Genomic DNA, 27,517 nt, shown 5'->3' with positions numbered 1-27,517 from the left:
TTTACACCTAAAATTCACATCACTTATTTGTTGGTTCCAGAAACATGCTATCACAATATATACAATGAAATATCTTTAGGACTCTGGTACAAATATTTTGTTTTCCTTTTAAGGTTTGCTTTTCCTTACGGTTATGATAGGTTTTCCAAACATGAATACACAAAAAGAGAACTGGTTAGAGGGGTGTGTGTGTGGTTGCCGTTGTTTTAAACAACAACAGATTGCCATAGGTTAAAAATACATTTACAGGGTTGAGTACCAGTCAGACATCACAATCTATACATTTTTTGCTCAATTTCCTGTACAAATACACAGCATTTGTGGGATATTTACATGAAACATGATGGGGAAACAAATTAAGTAACATGATATCACCTCCCTAAATTTCCTGCTCACTCTTTCTTCCTCAGGAAAGATATGCTTTAGTCCCCTTTTACAGAGTAAAGGGGAAAAAATGAGTGTGGGGATGTTTGTGAATCATCCAGTTATATTTCCTACTACAAACAGGAATTACTTCTTCCCATTTTTAAACCACCCATGTAAACCTTCCTTCTACTTCCGGCAAAGGACAAGAATACCATATTTTGGAGCAGTTTATTCCAAGGTACCATGATTGTATGTGCTACTTTGTTGTCCAAAGATATTATACAAAGTTTCCATTTTGCTGTCTGTGTCCAACTAAATTATTATGCTGCTTTTTTATAAGCTGGCTTTCAAAGCCATGTCAGCACATATCCCCCCCTCTCAATGGGGCTTGTGCTGGTGGCCTGAATATCTAGTAAGTAATTTTAGTAATGCAGCATAGGATACCTAATTTATCAACTAGAAATCCACCCTAATCTATCGGATGCTAAGTTTTCGCCAACTGCAATACAGTGGAAACTCATTTAAAAATTGCATCCGTGTACACACAGAGAACTTCCTTTTAGAAAGCCACCAGAGCACACCAAACATTATGTAGAAATTGGAAAGCTTTAGTCGCTGCATCTAAATTTGCTTCCCTCAATGGAATCTGAAGGTTGAGTGTTATGAAAGTAGCTGGTATTTGCTTACATCTGCCAACTCATTACCTTACTTGTAAAAAAACAACCAACAACCTGCTTTCAGGTATCAACAGCAAACACCCTAGCTATACTGTGGGTTGCAATCCTCTAAGTAACCTGCTACAATGGGAATGTCCTTAGGCTTGTACTGCTAGTCTCTCAAGCTCCCAAAAAGATGTTACGTCTTTTTTAAAAAAAACTTCCTGGAGCTCTTAAGTGGGTAACATTTATGTTTGACATTCTAATCTTAACTGGAAGTATAGGACCTGCATTTAAATTGTGCCTGAAATATTTCTTTCTAGTGGCACTGCAAAGCCACTTTGACTTAAGAGGGAATACAAAAGGAAAGAGGGAATACAAATGTATTTTCTATATAGTGCAAACTCAAAAATAAAACTAGGCAAGTTTTTAATGCCATGGTGTTTTGTTAAAATATAAGGATGGAACTACTGTGTGTTTACATTGGACAGAGCTTGGTGGGGGGATATATTAGCAGCTTACTTCAGAAAAAAGCAATTTCAGTCATACAAGGTACATATGGTTCTCTTCACTTCTTTAGAATTTTTTGTTTTGTTTCTTTATAATATATATATAGTGACTGATTGAAGAGTGAAACCAGAACTTTGAGCTTCTATATGTTTCTGTCATTGGCTGTTTTGGAAACTGAGTCAATCCTTTACATTTTCTGTGCTGATTCCTCATTTAGTATAAAACATTTCATAATGTGCTTCTGGGTATCACTACAAAAATTGTAAAAATAAACAGATTCATATTTTTTTAGCCATCAGTGGGAAGGGCAGCAAAACTGGATCTTGAATAAATATAACTTTGCCATTATTAAGGTGTTGGGATGACATGGATTTAAAAAAGGCTGTCTAAAACCCTAACAACTTTCAAGTATTGTTATCTTGCATTATTCATTTGAATCTGCAAATCATTGCCATATTGCTTAATATGTGTTAATATTCCTTTTCATCCCATATTTCCCAGTACCTTTCCCAAACTTAGCTACATTTCTAACTCATATAGTTTATGGCAGCTTGTCCCAGTGTTCCTTTGGTTAAAATGTTCAACTATGGCATGTTAATTGGCTGTACTGGTTCTTGAATATAAATATAAGCAATGCCCCATTCCTTAGGTTCACTAACAGTCAATCATGATTTTACATCCCATAGCACACCCTTAGTCGTCTCCTTTGTAAACATTTCAGAAACTTTTTATTAAAAAGGATCAAAATACCCCCCGCTTCTACAATTTTTACTTAGTGGACATTTTCTGAAGACCACTGTATTTCTATGACATCGGAACAAGAAACTGGAAGTGATCTTGTCCAACAGCAATGCAACAATGAGAGGCTTTCTTTTCTGGGGTGGGGAGGATGGTACAACAACAGATAATAGTTTGGACTATGCAAGATCGTCAGCCTTAAAGCAACTGTCAGGCGTGTGCTCAAACTTTCCTTTTATTCTAGCTTAGTTTCTTAGTTTCTCTGGCATAAGATACTACTCCTCTACTCCTGGACTGGAATTAAAATGCTAGTGCCAACAACCAGAGGCACAGGGAGGCCAAGACTGGGCTATAAGTCCCATGGTTAGGCGTTTCCCTCGTAATGTAGCATCAATAAATACAGATGAATAACAATGGAAAATGCAGGAAATCAAAAAGTCTATGCCAAGCCAAGAAGAGTTTGTGTGAAATGATGCTTTAAAATAGAAATGGCAGCCAGTCAGCACTGGTTAGATTGCTTCAGCACACCTGAGGCAACGCAAGGAGACCACTGCAAAATAAGTTTATATGCCTCAAGCCTGGAAGATCTCGTTTCTTCAGTGCCTTTAAAACTCTGCACCTTCTGGCTTCGCGGAATCCCTGAATTCAAAATTAGCATTCACTTACTACAGCAAATAAACACATTCCTAGTGCAACTGCTTCAAAACTTGTGCGCATCTCAAAACTGGAAGGAAAGCTTGTAAAAATTCCATGCCACATCCCACCCCCTCAAAATCCTAATGCTTTTCAGTTTCTGCAAGTGTCTATAGCTAATATCACTTCCTGCTGTCTGATAAAACTGTAGAAGGAATGAAGCACCCACTGCAAAAAAATAGACAAAACCCCAAAACACTAAAAATCTTAAAAGTATAAAATTAAATAAAAAGGAAAGCAGCAACTGCACATGCTGGCCCAAACTCTGGCTCCAGTCATTAACTCTCAGCAGCAGAGAATAAAGCAGTTCACTTTTCTCTTCTCTGAAGCCTCCTATTGTACATCTGTCTTCTGGTTTCACAGACCTGGAATGATCATGCAAACTGTCTTCTCTCATACTTCTGCCTACTGCTCACTGATGCCATGCTCCCACGCTACCCTGGCTTGCTCCTCTTTCACACCGCTAGTTGGCTGGGAAATTTTGCGATGTAGCGCCCGGTGTTTTTCATCCTCTTCCAAGATCATTCCCTCCTCGTTTTCCATGTTTGGAAGGCGGGAGTGATATGGTTTAGGGGGTAGAGCTGGAGGGTTCACAGCGTCCTGAGGAATGACTCCCGATGGAGCAGAGTGGCTTCGGCACGGCTGGGATTTGAGTGTTTCCAGAACATCAGGCTCTGAGAGACTATACCTGACGGGGAGGTAGGGTGTCTCTAAGTCTTCATCAGTATTCCACGCCTGGCTAGGGACAGAATCCATCGTGTCTGTTCGAGGAGGGGGCTCAGATGAATGCCCAAAGTTACTTTCACTTAACGAGGAGACGCCACTGCTTGCACTGCCTGAAAGGGTAGAGTTGCTTCCATCCAGGCCAGACTGGGGGCTTGTGGGTGATGCAGGAATCGGGTGAAGTGGTGACTATTCAAAAAATCACACAGAACATACATATGTCAAAATGTACAAAGAAATATTTATGCACTTCCGTGGATAATTCATCGCACACCGATCATAGAACATTAATTACTGTTTTATAGATTTTGTGTTCAAGTATAAACAAATATGTATTCCCTGCCTTCTCTAGCTTTCCAAACGGAAACACCCGCAGTGTAATAATACCTTGAGGTGCGGGGGAATTAAACTGAACCAAAACAATCACAATTGTGTTGTGGCTAACTCTTGCCTTCTTGATATTTACAACAATAAAGTGATCAGATAGGAAGGAAGGCAAGATTTATCTGCCTTTAATTATAGAAAGTGTAGGGTATTTAAGCTGGCGCAGCTATTTCACCATGACAAGCTGTACCCATCAAAATTTCCTCTTGTACACAATTGCTATCAATACATCAGTCTGTATTGCATCACTCTGTTCTTTGCATCAGTCACTGTATCCAATGTAGCCTATAGTTATGTATTTCCATATTGTAAATTGCCCTGTGATCCTCAGATGAAAGCTGGCATATAAAATAAACAAAATAAATAAAACACTCCTCTACATAGTATTGTCTGCTACCCTGGTATACTCATATATTCCAAAATCAAAGTACTTACTAAGAATAAACATATACTTCCAAAGTGAATTTTAATTTGCATCAACAATGCAATTTAGAACAGATTTTTCAAGGCAGTTAGCTTTACTTCAATCCCCATCCATATTGTGCAGCTGAGCTCTCTATCATTACAATTTCACATAGTAAGAACAGGATGAATATTTTGAGTATTGGTGCCTGTACATAGCAACAGATTTTACAGGTACCACGTGCCACTCCATGTCCACTTTTTAACTTTTAGTACTTGGGTTTGCAAGAGGCTACTTTTATTCTCTCTCTCTTCTGCCCTTCTAAAACCTGTGCTGTGCTATAATACTAAAGGGCTCAGGACTGAGGCTGGCTGCTTTTCTGTTATATAGCTGTCGGAAGTGAGGTGAACAGTGTGGGAGGACAACTTCAAGGAGCACATCCCACCAATCTAAAGCTTTCCTCCAGAATACAATAGCTGTTGGGGAATTAAGGAGGCCAATTCCTTCTGTTTTTATTCCCCCCCTTACCTCCAGACACTTTAACTGCCCTCAACCATAGACCAACCTGAAATCCCCAAAAATGGGGTGGATGAGCAAAATTTCCTCAGAGTTTTCAAGAAGTAGCTGAGGCCTCCCAATGCTTCTTTAACTTTTTTTTTAAAAAAAACAACTTTTGAGTACTTATAGCAGTGTGAATCAAGGCCATATTTCTTTGGGGATGGGCCATTCTCAAAGCAGCAAGAAGAGTGCTTTGAAAGTGCAATTCCTGCTGGCACAAACTGTGCTTTCAAAGCACTCTGTTCTCCCCGTTTGAGCAGGGAAGGGGCTTCCCCCTCCCTATCAAAGCAGTACAGAAGAGTGCTTTGAAAGGGTAGCTCTGGATGGATCTACACTTTCAAAGGAGACCCATGCTTGACTAGGAAGAGCATTTTGAAAGTCAATCAGGGAAAGTGCTTTGAAAAGGCTCCCCTTGCTGCTTTCAGAGTAGCCTACCCTAACTCTCAGGAAATTTGGGCTTACCACACACTGCTATAACAGCTTGAAGATCTTTTAATTGTTTTAAATAAGCAAGCAGGAGAAACACCCTTTCCCACCTCATCAAGTTTAGCAAGGTGATAAATCTCCCGGTAATATCACAGGGTGTACAGTAGAGTAAAGGTAAAGGGACCCCTACCGTTAGGTCCAGTCACGGACGACTCTAGGGTTGCGGTGCTCATCTCACTTTACTGGCCGAGAGAGCCGGCATACAGCTTCCAGGTCATGTGGCCAGCATGACTAAGCTGCTTCTGGCGAACCAGAGCAGTGCATGGAAATGCCGTTTACCTTCCCGCCAGAGCGGTACCTATTTATCTACTTGCACTTTGACGTGCTTTCTAACTACTAGGTTGCCAGGAGCAGGGACCGAGCAACGGGAACTCACCCCGTTGTAGGGATTCGAACTGACGACCTTCTGATCAGCAAGCCCTAGGCTCTGTGGTTTAGACCACAGCGCCACCCGCGTCCTCCACAGCGCCACCCGCTGTGTACAGTAGAGTAAATCAGTATAAATAAAGAGGTGGATTACAGAATTGCTTTCAGTATGCTGGTTGAATTAGACTGGTGGTTCTGCAATTTGAGATATAGTTTTACCTTACGTAGCGTCCGTGCAGGTAGCGCTGGGGGGGCATCATTAAGATGGTGATGGAAGGCATCAAAATGCAGCGAGTAGTGACCTTAAATGAGATAAATGAAAAAAAGTTATATGCGAGCAGTAAGTCAGAAATAGCAATTCCAACTCTTAAATGTCCTGTGATGCTAATTAGACAGATATGTCGTGATAGTGCAGTGTCAGTTTCCTAGAAACCAATTCCTTTACATAGTCAATTGTAACTCAATGTACACAACAACAAACAGCAAATGAAGGCAGCAACACAGTGTAACACACGCAGTTGTTATCATATCAAGGCTCCCGTGGCAAGACAACAGGCTCTTTAGCATTAAATATCTGAAACCTTAATTTATCTTCAATAACTGGAGCTCAGTGTTTTATTTGTTAAACTTAGGCTGCTAACCTTGCAGTAAGTCCCACTGAACTCAGCGTGACTTACTTCTGAGTAAACATGCATGGGATTGTACTGTACAGCTTTTAGCAAGACACTGGGCTTGTGTACATCACTCATAAGCCCAATTCCAGTCCCAAAGCACATTTATAGTACTGCTGTTTTTGTATTTTTAAGATTTATGAAATCGTCAGCCAAGAGAGATGGTGTAGCCTTCTCTTCCTTTTACTCATTTTTCAGAAGGCAAACAGGTGGCACTGTTTGCTTTCACATGGTTTAATTGGGCATCAGTGCAGGATTTCTTCTGCAGACCTACTGGCCATTTCCTTACCATGGGGCAGGCTTCGGGGAGGTACTGGTGGGGCCAGGATGCTCCCAACATGAGTAGACAGGAATGGCAAGGCCTCTCTGGTTCCGCTGTCCAGACTCCAGCTGCTTGGTGCTGCTGGAACAGCTGAAGGATGGAAACAGATTGAATTTGTGTAATGCTGTAATATTTGATGGGACTGAAGGCTGACTTTTCAAACTCACTGAATCAAGTGAGTTTTGGGACTGGCCCCAAGCAGTTAGGTTATGTCCTGCTCTGAAGGCAGTGAGTGGTAAGAGAACTGTGCGCTTTTTGATCACGAGAAAATACGAGTTGTACCTACCTGAAGGGTAGTTTTTCCATTTCCTAGTGAAAGGTCAGCAGAGTGGGGCGATGGCTCCACCTAGCGGTCACAAGGCAGACAGCAACATTTTGGGAGGTAGGACTCCCAGCATGCATCCAGGAGGCAGAGTCGCCAAGCTCGACAGCCAGGAGTGTAAGGATAGAAAGAAGAAGAAACACGCTACCTCCCAATGGCAATGTGACTGTGCTAATAACAAGAATCCTGTAGCCAAACCAACTAGGGCAAGGTCTGCTGGCCTTTCATCAAGAAATGGAAAGCTACATTTCAGGTAGGTACAACTGTACTTTCCCCCATTTCCAGTGAAAGGGTCAGCAGGACGCACAGCAGCTAACCTTTCTAAGGAGAGAGGGTAGCTTCAGGAAGTCATAGTGGGAGGACCTGTTGCAGAACCCTTCTGCCCAAAGCTGCATCTGAGGGTGCGTAGGCCTCCAGGTGGCAGTGCTTGGTGAAGGTCCTGGGTGCTGCCCAAGTAGCTGTCCTGCAGATCTCCTGTAGAAAAGCAGGCTGGCTGCTGTGGCTTTTGCGAAATGAGCCATGATGTCCTGGAGGGATAGGAAACTACTGCACCTCGCAGTACATGCTCTGATCCACCTAGAAAGGGTGGAAGAGGACATCTTCCTGCCCGGTGAGGGTGGGTGGAAGGATATGAACAGGGTTTCAGTTAGCCTATGGGCTTTAGTTCCATCAGTGTAAATCTTCAGGGTTCCGCAGATGTCTAGGGAATGTCAGGCCTTTTCCAGAGGATGGAGTAAGAATGGACAGAAGGAGAGAAGAACCATCTCCTTCCGGAGATGGAATCTGCAGGAAACACTTGGGGAGCTCGGTCCTTAGCACTACTCTGTTTCTATGGAAGACACAGAGGTGTTTGGCAAAAGAAAGAGCATTCTACTTGGAGACTCTGCAGGCTGAGGTGATTGCGATGAGGAAGACCATTTTCAAAGAAAGGAGCCACCTTGCTGAGAGGTTGAAAAAAAGAGGGTGTTGAAGCACAGAGAGAACCCTGTGAAGGTCCCAGGAGGGGAATCTATGGAAAGTTAGAGGGCATTTAAGAGATGCTCCCTGGGGAAAGTGTTTCAGGAGCGTGTGAGAGGAGAAGGAAGGAAAGTGCAGCCTTGAGAGAATGGAGGAGACCACTGCTGCCTGTTGTTTTAGCACACTGGGCTTTCTCTGGTCGTCTTGAAGGAATTCTAAGATGGTAGAGATTGGTTATTGGCTCTACACCATTCAGTAGAGCACCTCTGGAGGAAACCTTTCCAGGTGACTTGGTAGATATGTAGAGTCAAAGACTTTCTGCAGTGCAGCAGATATCTATGATGTCTGGAGTGAGATCCATCTGTCAGCCATCTCTAGTCAAATACCATGCAGTCAGATGCAACCAGGCAGGATCTGGGTGAAGGATCAGACCTTGAGTTAGGATGTCCGGTAGTTGGGGGAGTCGCCACACAGAGGAGAGTGCTACCGGTAGGCTCAGTACCTGCGGAAACCAAGGGTAATGTGGCCAGAACCGAGTGATGAGGAGTACTCTTGCCTTTTCTTCCCTGATTTTCCTGAGGACCCATGAGAGTATGGGAGTTGGAGGAAAAGCATAGAGTAGACCCTGTGGCCAGGGGGAGAGCAGAGTGCTCCAGGCCTCCACTGATGGGGTGTGAAATCTGGTGAAGAATCGTGGAAGTTGGCGATGCCTGTTAGATACTACAGCTGTAGTAGCAGGAAAACAAGTGGGGGTTCAGGCTCCACTCTGCCTGGTTTGCCCAAGTGTTCTTATAGAAATAGAAATACTTTATTATCACTGTACCACTTGTTTACAGTGAGATTAAACGAGCCCCCCCAATCTCTCAGTCCTTGTTACACTCTGTGTGCTGTCGTACGACCACCAACCCCAAATGTCAGCTGCAATGTTGCTGCCTTTGATTCAGCAGCCTCAAAGCCCAGGGGTAGAAACTGTTCTTTAACCTGTTGGTGCAGCTTATCATGCTTCTGTATCTCCTGCCCGAGGGCAGGAGATTAAAAAGGTGCTGGCCAGGGTTTGAGTCATCTCTGAGAATGTTCCTCGCTCTTCTGAGGCAACGGACTCCTGCGATAACATCTAGTGGACTCAGCGGACAGCCCACAATATCGTGTGCTGTCTTCACCACCCTCTGTAGGGACTCTCTGACCGTGGCTGTCAAATCAGCATACCACACCTTCTATCATGGACTGATAGAAGGAAATCATCATTTGCTGTCCAACCTTGTTCTTTTGCAAGACCCTAAGGAAATGAAGTCTCTGTTGGGCCTTCCTAACCACTTGGGCTGTATTGACCTTCCAAGTTAGGTCTTCACTAAGATGGACACCCAGGTATTTAAAGGAAGAGACTCTCTCCACACAGCCCCGCCCCCCGATATACAATGGGGCTAGCTCCCCTCTCTTCCTCTGAAAGTCCAACACCATCTCCTTTGTCTTGTTTAGGTGCAGATTGTTCTCTAAGCACCATGTGGATACCTTTTGAACCTCCCCCCCGTATGCAGATTCGTCTCCGTCTGTAATTAAACCCATTATGGTGGTGTCATCAGCAAACTTAATAGCTGCAGTAGGTGGGTCAGATGAAATGCAATCATATGTATAAAATGAATACAGGTATGGACTTAGCACACATCCCTGTGGAGTGCCAGTGCTGAGCTTCAGGGAGGTAGATGTAACAGGTCCAATCCTCACTCTTTTTGTCTGATCTCTCAGAAAGTCTTTAATTAAATCACAGATGTTAGAAGAAAGGTCCAGGTCCCTTAACGTTCCGATGAGAATATCCGGAAGGATTGTATTGAAAGCTGAGCTATAATCAATAAACAGCATTCTGACATAATTCCCTGGTCTCTCCAGATGACTCGCTGCAAGGTGAAAAGCTGTAGCAATGGCATAATCTGTGACCTATTTCTCCTATAGGCGAACTGGTGCTTATCAAAGTCCAGTGGAAAACATGTTCTAAGATGTTGAAGGACCAATCTCTCGAAGCATTTCATCACTACAGATGTTAATGCAATGGGTCTATAATCATTTAGGCAGTTAATTGCTGTTTTCTTTGGGACTGGGATAATGGTGGCCGCTTTCAAACATGATGGAACACAAGCAGTTTGCAGAGAGATGTTAAAAATCCTCGTTCTTAAGTCCGCATATATGTTCAGTTGTTACTGATTGACTGTTGATCTCTGCCTAGTCCAAGAGGAGGGTTGTTTCTTGCTGCAGATTCGGGGATCAAGCTGAGCCTTGCCTGCTGATGTTTCATTTGGCTTTGGTATTGTCTGTCCAGATGTACACACATGTTCCAGAGAGAGATGTTGTGCAAAGTGCAGAAGGGCTACGTGGGTGGCTCGATGCTCCAGCCAGCTGGTGCTCATGGGGGATTCTGCTGCAGACCACTGGCCCTGGACTGAGAGATCCCTGCAATGTGTGCCCCAACAGGCGAGTACCGTATTATCATTTGCTGGGAGTCCCATTTGCTAGGTCAGTTCACCATTGTAGGCTGTGATGACAGCCTGATGTGAAGGCGCCTGCTGAGGGCTATGTCTTTCGGAAATGGCAGTAGGGCCCACTGGAGGGGCCCAAGCATGGTGCTTCACCCAAGGAGTTATAAGTGCCACTGAGACGCAGAAGCCAAGGACATGTGCCATCACCATGATATTGGTGTGGATGAGAGCTAAGGCTGCACTGCAGATTTGGTTTTCTGAACTCTTTTTAGGGCTAAGAAGATGAGGCTTTTGGTGGTGTACAGGAGTTCTCCAAAATGTATTAGGTGATGAGTTGGGGAGATATGGCTTTTTTAAAAAAAACAACTGACCAGGAACCCGTCAGTAGTTATGACTGATTGTAGAAATGTGGAGAATGGTGCCTATTCTGCCACTTGTCCATCTTGTATGTTAGCAATACCTTCCATTTGTCATCTAGACTAAGATGTCCTTTAAAGCATCCTCCCTGAAAAGCTTGCCTCCTGCATATGGCACGATGGAGAGGCTGACATAAGAGTGCCTACATCCCAGCGTTTGAGCCATTAAGTGCACCTGGTGACCACAGCTGCTACAAGGGCTCAAGAAGCATATTGAGAGGTATCCATAGTAGCATCTGCTATGAAGGCAGCTGAGCAATGGATTTTTAGTAGGGTTTGACATGTGCAGCTTGTATCCTGGTTTGACGGGTCCAAGGCAGGCATCCCCAAACTGCGGCCCTCCAGATGTTTTGGACTACAATTCCCATCTTCCCCGACCATTGGTCCTGTTAGCTAGGGATCATGGGAGTTGTAGGCCAAAACATCTGGAGGGCCGCAGTTTGGGGGTGCCTGGTCTAAGGGCTCGTCTAAGAGCTTATCTTATAGATGTTTAGATAAAAACAGAGGCTGTTCATGCTGCTCCAATGGGGGCTTCATGTGTTCTATGGATTGCATAGTTCAATCGGCATTCAGTGGTGTCCTTTAATTGTGAATCCCCGCCTCTGGGAAGTAGATTTTTGGAAACTAAGAGAGAAATAGGACGATACATGCTAGGGGTTTTAAGGGAGCCAGTGAATTCAGTTTCCAAGGTGTAAAATGTATTCACAATAGGTACAGCTTTTTTATATTGTGGGGAATGCTTTTATATTGTGGGGAATGCTTAGTAGCCTTCTTTAAAGGAGCAAGCACCGCAACTCCACTATGGCATGTAGGAAAACAAAAGGAAACATGGCCACAGGGAAAGAGGACTATTATTAACTTCTATTTTTTTCCTCTTCTGTCAAAGAAGAAATTCAGAGAGAAAACCTGAAAGATCAGCGAGAGCAGTAGCGACTGGCTGCACTTTGACCAATGGCAGGAGCAGAACTGGATACTTGCTGGGAGTCCTATCTTCCAAAAGGATGCTGTCTGCCTTGTTACCACTAGGTGGAGGAATCAACTTACTCTGCTGACCTTTCACTGGAAATGGGAGAAAGCTGCTTAGGTAGATTAGCATTATTAGGAGACCAAGAAGATATCTTTTAGACTACAGATTTTTTTAAAAAAGCAGGATAAAGGAAGCAGAAACAAAGAACAAGGAACAGAGATTTCAGTATGCAGAACAGAGCCTGTTACTGTGCCGCGATGACCAAGATGAGGTAAGTTTGTTTTCCTCTGGTCCCAAACCTTTTTTTAAAACAAAAAAACAAAACAAAATTCCTTATACATTAATGAGACAAAACAAGTAGAAATGAGTTGCATTTTCCTGATAGAGATAACACACTTATAAAATTCATGGTAGCAATCAAACAGAAAATAAGAGGCTTAAAAAAAATTATAGCAATGATAACAATCACCAAGACTTTGCCCAGACCTTTCCTTAATATTGATCTCACTGCCAAACATCAAACATAATCTCACTGACAGGGGAGTTCTGACACAAGACTTGGCAAAAAGTAATACATCAGCCTTGGTTGTAGAGGAGAATGTTATGGGGGAGCCTATAACCCCCACAATGAATTAATTATGTTTCCCATCCCAACCATTCACTGTTTGTTTAACAAACCTTCTTATTCTGTTCTCACTGAGAACCTAAATTCACAATTTTTGAGTCCGAAGCAGGTATCATTTTCACTTAGCCTATACCTACTGACTTCCTGCTGCTGCCATTGGATGAGCAAGTTGTGTGCATGCTTTGAAATTGCTCTAAACTGATCACTATATATCTGAAGGTCACCGCCTGTATAGAATACACATGAAAACCAGAAACAAAACATAGAATATCTTAACTGATGGCAATTTTGATCCCCCCTGCTGTGTCTATCGTATTTTAGACTATTACTAAAATGTGGAGAACCTGGTGTGCAATTCTGATGTTGGATGGTTTATCCCAAATAAAGGCTTAGCTCATGCTTAAACTATCTTTGAAAGTCCCTTCTGCCCTGTAGTGGCCAAACCATCAGCTGCAGAGTTTGTTTTTGTCTTTAGTGATTAGATTTGTCACCAGAGAGGCTATAATTGAAAAGATTTTGCTTTAAGCTGTTCAATGTCACTCTCCTGTCAAGAAAAATCAGTGTTAAAAAGGGAAAGTGACAGGTCTCCAGATTTACCCAAACATGTGCTTTCAGCTGGTTAGGAAGAGCATTCCAAGCATCTTCAGCTGCATATGTTGTACAGTTGATATATACACCAACTCCCCTTTCAATGGCCTATGGATTACTGACCTTTCCAAAGAGCTGCTTCATAACTGAAGTTTTCCCTTTACGTAGATAATCTCTATGCAGGAAGGAGATTGTCATATTTGAAATATGACTCACAAATGTATATATTCTGCTAGGAGTACTGTATATATGGATTGGGCAGTTGCTGTGCGATTAACTGCTTATTCTAAATACACATGTGTCATGGGATTCCATACGTTCTATCTTTGGTTCTTGCAAAGCAAGCTGGGAAGGGGCCGCAATGGGTTCTGGGACCCTTGCTGGCTGAAGGAAGTAAAGCCTGAGAAAGTAACCTTTTCAATTAGGGAAAGGAATTCCACTCTTGTCCTCCCCTCTCTTTGATTTAAGTGCTAATTTTCACAGGGTTGCAGCTGGTCTATCTGGCAATCCATTGATAACAAGATAAGGGCCATCACCGGTGCCTGGGAAGGAAAGGGTGATTTACCTTGAAGTGATTGATGTGTAAACACCGGACATCTGCATAATCTCCTTAATTGATTGACAGGGCAACCGTTCTGCTATCTGTTCATAGGTTCATTTGAAAGTAAAGTCAATGTGGATTGGTCTTTTACCTGAAATCCCACGTGTGGATGTCTACATGCCCTCAAGGGGGGTTTAGAGATTTAAGATGCTGAAAAGTTAGAGGTTTTGTCTGCATTGTTCTGCATTGTTTTGCTGCCTTGCTTATCCTGAGAGCCTGGGAAATGCCATGAGCCTTGCCCAAGACTCTGGCGGAGTCCTGCCCAAGAGGAAAGGACGCAGCTTTGTTATTTTACCATCTTCTTGAGTTTGTACCCGTAAGTTAGTTATGCCTTTATTGTTTAATTTTGTAACCTTTTCTGAGGACTGTTATATTCTGTTTGTTTAACTATGCTTCCTACAATATATAGTTAAAAGGTATTTTTGTGGGTTTTAGTTCTTCTTGGCTGACATTGCTAAACCAGTCCTTGCTGCTTGCCCAGCTTGGGTTAGAGTGTTCAGTGGTGGCAGTTTCTACCTTAAGTTTGAAGTGTTTGACCTTAATTGAGGTATCGAGGCGTAGCTTAGTCCTTCCAAGGGGAAGCCCAGCGGTCCTCGGCCAGAGGAGCTGGTGCGCCAGGTGGGAAGAGACGAAAGGCGCCCCGAGCCTCATGACAACATGGTTTTAAGAGATTATGATTATAGTGATAAGAACACTTTGAATGAACATAAAATGAAACAATAAAATTAATTTATTACCGTAATAGTATTTAACAAACATTTGCAACGAAACCTCTAAGGCAGGCATCCCCAAACTGCGGCCCTCCAGATGTTTTGGCCTACAACTCCCATGATCCATACCTAACAGGACCAGTGGTCGGGGAAGATGGGAATTGTAGTCCAAAACATCTGGAGGCCCGACGTTTGGGGATGCCTGCTCTACGAGTTGACAAGAAATATTAAAATTATCAGCAAAGTATACCGCCCTATACCTGGAGGTCTCAGGGCTGTTCATAGAATTTAAACCAGCAGCAAACTAAAAAAAAAAAAGGTTGAAAACAATTTATTCAATGTATGTACATCTGGATGTTAAAGCTATGGTTTTCCCAGTAGTGATGTATGGAAGTGAGAGCTGGACCATAAAGAAGGCTGATCGCCGAAGAATTGATGCTTTTGAATTATGGTGCTGGAGGAGACTCTTGAGAGTCCCATGGACTGCAAGAAGATCAAACCTATCCATTCTGAAGGAAATCAGCCCCGAGTGCTCACTGGAAGGACAGATCCTGAAGCTGAGGCTCCAATATTTTGGCCACCTCATGAGAAGACGAGACTCTCTGGAAAAGACCCTGATGTTGGGAAAGATTGAGGGCACAAGGAGAAGGGGATGACAGAGGACGAGATGGTTGGACAGTGTCCTTGAAGCTACCAACATGAGTCTGACCAAACTGCGGGAGGCAGTGGAAGACAGGAGTGCCTGGCGTGCTCTGGTCCATGGGGTCACGAAGAGTCGGACACGACTAAACAACAACAAACACACCTGGATAGGTTTGCCTAAACAAAAATGTTTTAAGCAGGCATCAGAAAGAATACAGCTAAGACCCCAGTCAACCTGATCTAAGTTGGCAGGGAGTGCCAAAGTTTAGGTTCTGCCGTGCTAAAAGAACAATTTCTTACAAGTTCTGCAAGTGGGTCAAGAGAGGTGAAGTGGGTACATATGAAGTAAGGAGATCCTGTAAATAAAATGGCTCCAAGTGGATAGGGCTTTATAGGCCAATATTAACATCTTGAACTTGGCCCACTAATGCAGAGATCTCTGAGCAGAGTCTCACTCATGTCAGCATGCAACCATGCTGCAGCATTCAGCGCTAGCTGTAGATTCTGGATCCAGCAAAGCAGCAAAAAACAATGCCTGAAAATAAATGTCATAAGTAAATAATATAAAATAGGGCAAGGAATACCTTTTTCAGCAACAGAAAGGTTGGGATCGCTGCAGGGTTTGCATGGTCCAATCACTTGTTGGAGCAAGGCTCGCTGGAAATTTGGGTGCTAAGAGAGAAGAAAGGCAACAAATACTTGTACTTCTTGAACAACAGCATTATATCTTGGCATATCAGGTTTGTAAATTTATATTATTTTTGAAAACAAATAAAAATATATATACAAAAGAAATAAAAAAGAAAGGCAGCACAGGACGTTAAACCACAGAGCCTAGGGCTTGCCGATCAGAAAGTCAGTGGTTCGAATCCCCGCGACGGGGTGAGCTCCTGTTGCTCGGTCCCAGCTCCTGCCAACCTAGCAGTTTGAAAGCACGTCAAAGTGCAAGTAGATAAATAGGTACCGCTCCAAGCAGGGCTTAAGCATATCTGGTGCCGTGGCGCTGTGGTGTGAAGATCCCTCCCACCCACCCACCCCCCGTTTACCAGCGCGGCTGTCTGGCGGGCGCTGCAGCATGGCGCCCCGGCGCCCTGGCGCATTGCGCCACCCAGCCTTGCCTTAGGGCCGGTGCTGGCTCCAAGCGGGAAGGTAAACGGCATTTCCGTGTGCTGCTCTGGTTCGCCAGAAGCGGCTTTGTCATGCTGGCCACATGACCTGGAAGCTGTATGCCGGCTCCCTCGGCCAATAATGCGAGATGAGCGCCGCAACCCCAGAGTTGGTCATGACTGGACCTAATGGTCAGGGGTCCTTTATTTGCCAGTGCAGAAACCTAGGATTAGATTTCTGGGGTTGTGGTGTTTTTTTTTTGTGTTTTTTTTTTGCAGTAAGATACATGACTTCTCACACGAATGTCATCATATTGCCACCAACCTACTTTATCATTATAGTGTAAGCTTTTGTGGGGATGGAGCTATTTCATTTGCCTAATACGGGGTGGCTAACTGTTAGTTTCCGAGCACAATTCAAAGTTTTGTTGCTGACCTTTAAAGCCCTAAACAGCCTCGGTTCTGTATACCTGAAGGAGCGTCTCCACCCCCATCATTTAGCCCGGACACTGAGGTCCAGCGCCAAGGGCCTTCTGGCGGTTCCCTCACTGCGAGAAGCAAAGCTACAGGGAACCAGGCAGAGGGCCTTCTCGGTAGTGGCGCCCACCCTGTGGAATGCCCTCCCATCGGAGGTCAAGGAGATAAACAACTACCTGACATTTAGAAAACACCTAAAGGCAGCCCTGTTTAGGGAAGTTTAATCTGTGATATTTTAATGTATTTTGGTATTTGTTGGAAGCTGCCCAGAGTGGCTGGGGAAACCCAGCCAGATGGGCGGGGTATTATTATTATTATTAATAATAATAATAATAATAATAATAATAATAATAATAATAAGTTTGGGAGCCTCACCCTGCTCATTCCAAACAAGTTTTTTCTGGCTCTCCTAGATTCCACCTGTTTTGACGGTACAGGCTGTGTGCATGTCTGGTGTTTTTGTACACATAAGAGTGTGGGGTGCTCCATACCCACTGCTGGCTTGTGGTTCCCAGGGGTTGGGCCAAGGGTGAATACAGCCTTCAGGCAAAAAGAGGTCAGGAACCTTTGGTTTAGCACAATTAAAACCTAACTGGGCCCCTGCACCATACATAGGTTTTTGATAAATTAAACAATAATAAATTAGCTTATAAATCAGTGGAATGTGTAATTATTAAATTGTCACTCAACTCTAGATATTATTTCTGAACTTCTATGAGAAGTTCATGGCATTTTCCTTCTAGAATTCTGGCTGTTTTCCTCACAAGAAATTTATTTTAACTATGCCGTTCGATCTCTCCAACAAGATTCACAAGATATCTGATTGTTTACATTTGTTTTATGTTACAAGGGCAATCTCTGTGCCTATGCTATTATGACTGGTTATCTGAATGAAGGCAGAATAGCCTGGTAAGAGTAATTTTCTTACCATAAATATCATGCTGTAGGGAGAGTAAGGAGGGCATTGGAGAACTTTCCAGTTAAGCCCCTTCCACCAGTAAGAGACAGGGGTTGGGGTGTAACTTGATTCATCTGCTGGAAGGATCTCCCAAGTCTGAGACTGGACTGGAATGAGCAGGAACACCCTCCAACCCCCCAAAGTGGCTGCTCTACAGATCTCCCTGAGAGGAGCACATACTCAGGGTGCAGAAGCTGCAATTTCCTTTACTGAATTTGCTCAGGAAGCTGAAAGGTAGAATGATACAGGTGCTGGTCAAAGGCATGGGCCTGTCTGCCCTCAGCTATTGCCAATAAGTTTTGCCTGGGATTTTTAGTGCATTATGACTAGGGTAATCCTAGCCTCGCCAGCCCTGGTGCAGCCACCTGTGTGCTGATGCCTGTTTGAAATGTCCATCAGGTGGCTGCTTTGCTACTCCCTTGGCCAGGAATCACTAAAGCCATCCCCCTTCCTGACTCACCCCACCCACATGAATCCTAGCTATGGGATTCAGAACCATACCTGCTAAGTTGCTGTCGGAGAAATAAGGGACCGGGCCGGAAGTAGCAGACCGGAAGTAGCGCTGCCGCCATTTTGGAACTGGGCGGAGTATGCTCAGAAGTGACTTTTGATGCTTCTTTGCCCAGTTCCAAAATGGCTGCCATGCCAGAAGTCGCACGGCAGCCATTTTGGAACTGGGCAGAGCAGCATCAAAAGTTGCTTCTGAGCATGCTCCGCCCAGTTCCAAAATGGCCGCCGCACCAGAATAAACTGGGGAAAAACAAAAAAATCCATTTTTTCAGCTAGGAACAGCTGGAAAAACGGGGATTTCCCGGGGAATACGGGAGACTTGGCAGCTATGTTCAGAACCCCTTTCTTCTCCCCACTCTCTTTTTCTGAAGGGAAGACAACAGGAAAGTTGGGCCAAATGGGGTAAATTACAGCATTGCCTGGTAGCCAAACAGCAGCCTTACAGGAGCTGACTGGGGACAGTTATCCTGCCAAGTAAGGTCAGCTGCAAGTTCCTCCTTCCCATTAGTTCCCATTTTTAAAACACCTGTCCTTTCCTGTCCAGAAAATTGATCTCTTTGCTAATTTCATGTCCTGGTACATTCAGAAAAAAAAATCAGCAATTCTGAAATTGTTACCTGTCCATTTTCCATGATAGCTGCAGGGTACATGGCACTGCTAGGTCGGTCTCGGTGCATCGGTAATAACATCATCAGCTCCCGATTATGACGATACTTATCTGGTAGAGAGGGAGAGCCTGTAAACAAGTGAGAACAATCACGTACACATGACAAAACACAAACAGAGATGCTCTTTGGCCCAGTCACCTAGTCTTCCAAAGATGTATGAGTCACAACTATGAAACATAACATTTTAGCATACAATGGAAATGAGCTTAATTAGCACAGAGGAATCACTGCTCTTGTGTTCAGTGCATAACAAAAACAGCAACACTTAGACAAGCTGCTGGGGCTGTAGCATACTGCTTAGCAGGTCAATGAATGCATTCTGAAAGCCCAATGTTACCAAAATAAAACTGCCTTTGGTAGATCCATTCTTATGTGGGAAGACGAGAACTGCTGGTGTAAGAACATAAGAAGTGTGCTTCCACAAACTGTATAATTAACAAGCAGTTAAGCTTAGTATGAGAATATGAGAATATATCTCTATCCCATAAGGGTTTTGATTCCTATTGACATATATTGCCATTTTGATGAATGTTTGCTTGGGCACTGCATAGTGTATCAGTGCATTATGATCGAAATCCTACTCATTGTGGTACTGGTTGAAATGCACAGCTGCCTAAGGTTTCTTCAAGGAGTAATGATAACAATGGAAACTATCTCCCCTACTGGACGCATTAATGTGCAGAACCCGATGCACAAATCGAAGCTGCTAACATGGGTCTTAACTTGTGTCATATCTGTGCCACAAGCATGTCCTTAAAGGACAAATGCAAACAACATATTTTGCAGCTGCGCCTGCTACTGGGGTTGACATGGTCCCCTCTGCAAACTTTTTGTGACCACACAAATAATATCTGACCACACACAAATAATATTAAACACAAGTGTTATTTCTAGTCAGTACAGATTTCACATGAACAGAAGCATGGCATGCAGGTCATAGACTGAGATTTAGCACAAAAGGAATAAACAATATGGTTAGCAGTGCAGGTTAGCACGTTCTAGAGTTTTCCTCATGTTATTAAGCTCAAAGAAATTCAAACCACTTTTTTTTTTTTACTAATTTTCACCACAAACACAGAACACAAATAATCTGAACATCCTATCGTTCACAATGTTCATTGAGATAAGCATTAATGTTTTTTTTTACTGTCTCTTTTACTCACATACATATCACAGATAGTCCTTTTTCTGCATCACAAAATACAAAATGCTGATCTTTTAGGAGCACCAGTAAATGTATTATGGCACAAAGCACACTGCTGATTTCCCCCTCTTAAAATATATTCCTCAATTTATCCTAGAAATACAGATGAAGCTGTTGGGTACCACCAATTTGGAAAAAAACCACATGAAAACAATACCTTTGCTGCTCATCTAACATGGTTGACAACAGTTGTTTCCTGAAAGCTTTTCTATTAATTATGTGACTTGACGTTATCAACAGAGGGCAATATTTATCAAAAGCTCCTTTTAAAAGTTAAAGAAACTTGTGAAAAATGCACGTTACTTATTTGTAACTGTCAGATCTTTGGAAATCCTTCCTGTTCAGCCAAGCTTGTAGGAATAGTATCTTGGCAGACAAAAAGTCATACATTCACACCTTTTTGTTGTTAATATGTCTATCTGCAGGTTGGGTATCATGGTGGCGGCGGCTGTGTTTGTTGTTTCATTCAGGTGCTTATGGACAACTTCAAATATGCAACTGACCTGCTGAAAGCCCATTAGTCTAGTGCTTCTTTACACAATGCATACATGTGCACATCCAAAGTGTGTATTTTCAGATGACATGCTTACAGTAAACATGCAGCAAAAGAGCAGCAGTCCCACATTTGGAATGATGTGCTCTGCCCTTTAAAGTACAGTGGTACCTTGGTACTCAAATGCCGAAAACCCACCATTTCCCTGCACCGGTGGTCAATCAGATTCCCTAAAAAGACCAAAAGGAGGACACAAGAACAAGAGCCTTCCCTTGTTTGTCCCTCAAAAGTTAGTAACTGGAAGTATATGGTCTCTCTACTGAGGAACAGTGAGTCTACTCCTCCCTAACCATAGATGTGCTAAAAAGGATACTAGCCTGACTGTGTGTTGTATCCAGTGGTGTCCTTCTATTCACAAAAAGCTATTTGATCCCTCAAAGACTTCCATGCATAGAATGGGGGAGGGAGGTGATCCCCCAAATATCCCCTTTCCCTTGCACATCGCACACTGTTAAAGTGTGTACCCTAAGCCCCTAGAGCAGACTGAAAGGGAGCACTGGGAGCGGAAGAGGAAATGAGAAAAAAATTCCCTCCCTCCCTTACGTTCTTGGAAATCGCCACTGGATCAAATAGCTTTCTGTAAATGTAAGGACAGCACTGGATACAATCCACTGTGTTTTCATTTATTAAGAGAAGGCTTTGAGTGGTGCAGCTGTGCAATCACAGTTCTTCTTGAAAGTCTTGCAGGAGAATAACACGGAACTTTTCACAAAAGCAAGATCTGTTGCAGGATTACCATTCAAAATTGAACTTCAGTGTCACTGTTTGTAAAACCACGTTGTCCCGGGGATGCCTATGATGTTCATTGGTAATAATTTCCATCAGAACATATTACTCTCACACTGAACTAATTTTTCAGAAGGGAAAACATAGCATATAGAGAACTGTCAAGTCTCATCACAACACAACAGGGTTTTTGAGGAAAGAAATGCAGTACTGATTCTTTTAGAGCTGCCTATTTACATCATGGGATGCTGGAGCCAATGGGATGGGCAATGCCCTCATCATGTGACGCTGTGGCAATCCACTATCTCAGTCTAAATTCTCACTATCCTGTTATGTAATGTAGGGGAAATGATGGTTTACTTCACAGCAGGAGTAGGGAACCTTTGGCTCCCCATATACTGTTGAACTACAACTTGCATCGCTTCCAGCAACATCTAAAGGGCCACAGGATCCTCACACCCAATTTACAGAGGGATATAAGAATTATTGCCATAATATTATATATACTTTAACTACTAAGAAAAAGAGCCATATAAATACTAACTTTGAGTGGGGTAGTATGTCGGTCTGTCACAAATTAAAGAATCAATCTTGTGGCATCTCATAAAAGAATTGTGAATTACGATAAATTCTAAAGTTGTAATCCAATGCACACTTACCCGAGAGTAAGCACCATTCAATATAGGAGTTATTTCTGAGTAAACATGCAGAAGACTGTACTGCTGATATTTCTAAATAATTTTCATGTAACCCAAATATGAACTGATTTGTTCATCTTTGCTGAAATCTTCTAGGAGCTTGTTTTAACTTCAAAGACCAATGTTTAAATGCTATTATTATTCAGTGCTGATTAAACAGCTGTGACTTGTTGTCCAAGCAGAGAAAAAGAGAAGTCTAAACTGAACAGCAAGATTGACCTGACAGCTCCTACTATGAGTACACAGCAGGGGACCACCTTCAAAATGCACTAAGCACAACTAAATATAGGCTCCAAATGGTCTTTTAAGTATATTTACTTGGGAGGCTTTTGTGTTCTGCCAGGTTGAGAAATGTGATAGACATAATCTAAGGAAATGACAGCTAGTGTCTATCTGGCAAACATCCAGATTGAATACTTGGTGAGAGATACACATCTCCCCTTCACACTTCAATGTATTCATGCAGCGAACACAGCTACTTGAAGTGTAAACTGGCCCTAAGCCTATTAACAGCTAGCATCCAGAAGTGGACATTGTGCTCTGCTTTTATATATAAACAAGACCAACGTTTGCAGCTAATTTGTGTGTTTATAGCCATGTAATGAAAAGGTGGAAGCTTTCACAAATACAGCTGGTACTACCGTATATTACAGCCAGTGATATACTCTGTAGTGTTTACCCTAATGCTCTTCTCCAAAAAGAACTTATATGATTGTGATCAGATCTGTGTTTGGAAATAAAGTCTTAAGCATATGAATCTGACCATGTATGACATATTTATATCAACAATTGAGAAGTGACAGAATTTTTTTGGGGGGGGCAGAAGTGGGTAACTGATTCTCATATCTACAATACTTGCTTAAAAGAATATTTAAATGGCCCTTAACAATGAAGATAAATCAGTTCATTCATGGAGCAAAGCCCCATAAACTAACCTCTCAAAAGGTGCTTTATGGCATACTACTGTACTGAGTTAAGAAGGCAGCATATTCCTACAAATGTTTATCATTTCAAAATGAAAATACATGTGTAGGTTTTTCAGAGAGAAGGTGCGAGACATTTCAGCTGATTATATTTACTTTTTGTGTTAATTCTATTTGAGTTTTACTGTTCGTTGTGAACAAAACAAGCTTTGCTGTATTACCCAGTAGTTTATCTATCTATACAGTGGTACCTCTACTTACGAATTTAATGTGTTCCGAACGCACATTTGTAAGTCGAAAAAAATTGTAAGTCGAATCCCATAGGAATGCATTGGGAGAAAAAATTCGTAAGTCAAAGCAACCCTATCTTAAAATTCGTAAGTAGAACAAATCCTATCTAAACTGCATCCAAGATGGCGGACGGAGCTCCATTCGTAAGTAGAAACATTCGTAAGTAGAGTTATTCGTAAGTAGAGGTACCACTGTATATCAAAAAATAAAAATCAGAGCCGTATGAATGGGAGGCTTATCTAGATATTCAAATTATAGTTGCATCTCAGTTAAGTTAGATCTCAGCTCATATAGGAGGTTTAGCTGGAAATCAGGCTATTGACTGAAATCACAGCTGCTAAAGTTCGGGCAACTCTTTCTTCATTTCTAAGACAAGCTTTGAACCCTGAGGAGTGCAAATTAGTAAATCATTCAGTAAACCGAGGTTCCTGTACAACTCCTCACATCGGTGTGGAACCTATCGCTGCCAAACAGCTGCAGTGAAACACACGGATGAACTTGGTGCACTTCCTGACTGAAAGGTGTCTAACTCTGCCACTACAAGCTGGTAACTCTGTTGGCAATCTGAACGGAAAGGCCAAGGACTGTATGGGTCATAGAGACCAATCTATCCTCTCACCTCTAGAGGTGGTTCCTCCAGGACAGAGATGAGGCACATTGGTGGGGGCAGTGTGGGGAAGCCTGCACTGCTGCCGCCCGTGCTGTATCTGTTCTGTGGATAAATAGAGGGCTTCAGCCTCCAGTGTTGTCAATCCAGCACCTTTCATCAGCACTAAATTAAAAAGAATATAAATAAACATAAAAAAGGATTGAAGCATATTGGCAGAGCTAGGCATGTGAATTTTGCACTGCAGCTTGCTTTAGCGCCAATGCTTGTCAATCTCTCATTTCCATAGAATAAAACTTATTAAAATGGGGGGGGGGGAGTACGCAAATAAGTAAATAAATACCACCAGGCTTATTTTCTGCAAAGCAATTTCATCTCCGCTGGAAGCTTCACAGCAATTAAATTAATACTTCACATACTGTGAAGTATCAAGAAGATTTGGGGCTTTCTTTTTCTAGTGTGTGATTCATGGAATTCCAAACAACTTCTCCATTAATTTAAGAAAATTAATTAAATTAGTTTAAGAAATCTGTCCAAGAATAAATGAAGTTTTCCAAAATGATCAGAAACGGTCAAAAACAGAAATCACATGTAGATATGACAGTGCTTGTTCAAATATGTATTTGCTAACAGGAAATGATGTATTACTTATTAACTGGTTGTCCTTTAACATACACCACCTCATTTGTCTCTAAGCACTGGTAGAGATTCGAGATGCAGGAAATGCTGTTGAGAAGTCAAATGGCAGCTCAGAAAGCTGGATATCCACAGTGTCACAGATACTATGAGTACTGTGAAATGATGCAAGGACCACCATACCATATTTTTCCTCCCCAAAGTGCATATTTCATATAGATACAATTAGCAGACACAGTTGACCCTAAAGCAGTACAATCACATAACCATTTTCCGGACAATGGTTTCCACCTTTACCTTCTTTATTCAGCTTTGATCACAACTGCTTTCCCACCAACTTTGGTAATTATAAAAATATTTGTACTTATATATACGGTAGTACTATGCTCTTCAGCTTAGTGCAACAGATACAATAATGAAAAAGATTTCACTGAACATTTGAAGCTCCCCAGCTGTCTCCGCGTCATCTTTTCTGCTGTATATAAAGCTGCAGTATGCTGAGTCATATAACCCGTCTATCTAGCCCAGTGTAGTCTATTCTGATTGACAGTAACTTTCCAGGGCCTCTGGCAGACAATATTTTCCAGCCCTACATCTTGAGAATAATATTTAATTGAAGAAGTCATGGATTTAATATTGCACCTTCAGCATGTAAAACATGTGTTCCACACTGCGTCCCCTTCTCCCCTCTTCCTACCAGAGATCTTTTAACTATCGATAAACCTTCGACCTTTTGCACAAAAAAGTATGTGTTCTACTCTAGAGATATTGTTACTTCCATTGTATCACTACTGCCAAGGATATTTGAGCTCTACAGAAATGGGTTCACCTAAAATAAGTGGATAGGGAAGTTCTGTTGTTCTGCAACATACACAAACAGCAGTGCAATTTGGTTTGAGAGTCTCTAAGCAATAATTTGGCACCCAGTTCTAGAGAGGCCACTGCTGGGGGTTGGGAGAGTCCCTGTGTCTTGTGAAGAGAAGAAACAACCAACTTTGCATAGTGTCTTTTATAGAAAGGAAATACTAGGGAGTGAAAGCTATTTCAGATATTTTTTCTCTCCCTTTCTTCATTTGTAACTCAGGCAAAGAAGGCAAATTTCGTACACCTTGTTTCAAGTAAGATTCTACACTCTATGCTCCTTCATCCTGATTTCTTTTCCTTTGAGACCTGCCCGGTATTTACCTTTTGTCTTCATGCGTTTGCTGTTTTCAGTGCTGTTTCTCAGACTGTTTGCTTTAGAATTGAAACAACTCGTACAAGCAGCAGAACGGATTTAAGTGAATGGGCTCAATGCTCGGGGAGCCCATTGGAAACATACAGTTAAATTGTCTTAAAATAAATTTTATACCAGAGAGAAAATATACCAAACTGTTCTGAAAAGATGACACACTTAATTGGGACATTGTAGAAGATAGGCTTGAATAATTCATTGTTGCAATAGTGAAGCTATCACTTATTTCAAGCAAGGAAGCAATTCAACGTACAATCTAGAATTTTAAAGGGCAAACATCACAGCAATTTGTAGAACCTTGCATGTTTCTATCTAAGTGGCTCATTCTTACCCCGTGCGCTAGGAGGTGCAGAGTTAATCATCTGTGATGGTGCAGAATGGGTAGAGCTCAGGCTTGAGGTGGAAGGACTGGCCTAGGAAAGAAAAAACAGATATTGGTGATTAGATTCTTAGGGCAGGATTCAATCAACACGTCCCACCCAGTTGAAGCGCTCTCACTAGTACAATGGGGTTTTCACACAGCTAACATTAAAAATTGTCTAAGTAAACTTAAATATAATTTAATAATAAAATACCTAGCATTTAAAAGTATTTCTGAGTGTGTCAAGTGTTTCATATTATTTTCATGTAATCCTTATAACATCCTTGTAAGGAAAGGAGTATTCTTATTATTCTCATGTTGTAGATGTGGGAGGAAGGCTGAGAGAGGGTGACTTGCCTGAAGCCAGCAAGTGAGTTCATGACAGAGGTAAGATTTGATTTCCTCAGTCTGTAAGGCACTATATTATTCTAGCAATGTCTACAGGTACTGAGTAGATCTCAGTACTGACTGAGATCTTAAATGTAGGGCCATCTTATCCATAGGCACGAGGGGTGCAGGGCACCCAGGCGCCGGGCTCTCAGGGGCACTAGGCCGAGAGTCAGGGGCCTGAGAGTTGAGTCCGGGGAAGAGCCCGCCCGTCGGTCGGAGCGCCATGGTGGGTTCTTCCGCTACGGGCAGCTCTGCGCCACGAGTTCGGAGGTGACTGAGCCAGCGAGACGCTGAGGCGGCTGGCTGGCTCTGCCCTCCTGCATGCTTGGGACTGGGCATCCTGGGGTGTGTGTGCCGGGTGGGTCTTTGCACCCCGGCGCTGCATATGCTTAAGGCAGCCCTACTTAAATTCATCCTAAAATCATCTTTAACACTGCATATTCCTGATGAGTTACAGTCGTACCTGCATGTGGTACATATCCTCTGCTGTTTCTCCGACAGAACTGTCTGTTAGAATAACCAGATTCCCTGTTTCACTTGATGTATGGGAAGAAAGAGAAGATGACGAGTGTCGGACTGTGCCCAGCATATTCAATGGGCTACGGAGAACAGAGAACAGTAAGATAAAATAATATTTTGTTTTAATCAGAAATATTTATTTAAAAAATGCAGAGTAATTGCATCTCGTTCACTGGAAGCTACTGTTTCGGTACCTCAAAACATATTGAAGTAACATGCACAGACAAGCCTTTCTGTGTCTGTACATTTTCAGTTAGATAAGGCTCATCACTATATTAAACAAGGACTTTCACATTTTGCCCAGCTGCAGAGAAAGTTAGCCATTTGTCAAGAAATGTTAGAACATATCGGAGAAACCACTCTTATTTTTTTAGTCAAATTGTAAATTCACATTGACCTAAGTGGCTGTTCCTGTGCCTCTTCTATCTATTCAAATATTTATTTCTGTAAAATATTTATATCCTGCTTTTCTACCATTTGTTCA

The 27,517-nt window shown here is 42.5% G+C and overlaps 1 protein-coding gene across 1 annotated transcript in view; it reads right to left on the bottom strand.

Moving 5' to 3' along the window:
- Nucleotides 1-469: 469 nt before the first annotated feature.
- The window catches only part of DOCK3 (dedicator of cytokinesis 3), a 128,585-nt gene continuing 101,537 nt past the window's right edge, over nt 470-27,517 (bottom strand). The window contains exons 46-52 of the mRNA XM_035106067.3: nt 26,978-27,113; nt 26,095-26,176; nt 18,841-18,959; nt 15,757-15,844; nt 6,844-6,966; nt 6,103-6,185; nt 470-3,875 (exon numbers count right to left, since the gene is read on the bottom strand). Of these exons, the coding sequence (XP_034961958.2) occupies nt 3,369-3,875; nt 6,103-6,185; nt 6,844-6,966; nt 15,757-15,844; nt 18,841-18,959; nt 26,095-26,176; nt 26,978-27,113 (1,138 nt within the window). The 3' untranslated portion in view covers nt 470-3,368. The remainder of the gene's footprint in view (nt 3,876-6,102; nt 6,186-6,843; nt 6,967-15,756; nt 15,845-18,840; nt 18,960-26,094; nt 26,177-26,977; nt 27,114-27,517) is intronic.

Source organism: Zootoca vivipara, chromosome 2 (assembly GCF_965207765.1).
Source record: "Zootoca vivipara chromosome 2, rZooViv2.hap1.1, whole genome shotgun sequence".
NCBI lineage: Eukaryota > Metazoa > Chordata > Lepidosauria > Squamata > Lacertidae > Zootoca > Zootoca vivipara.
This window is presented reverse-complemented; position numbering and strand designations above follow the sequence as displayed.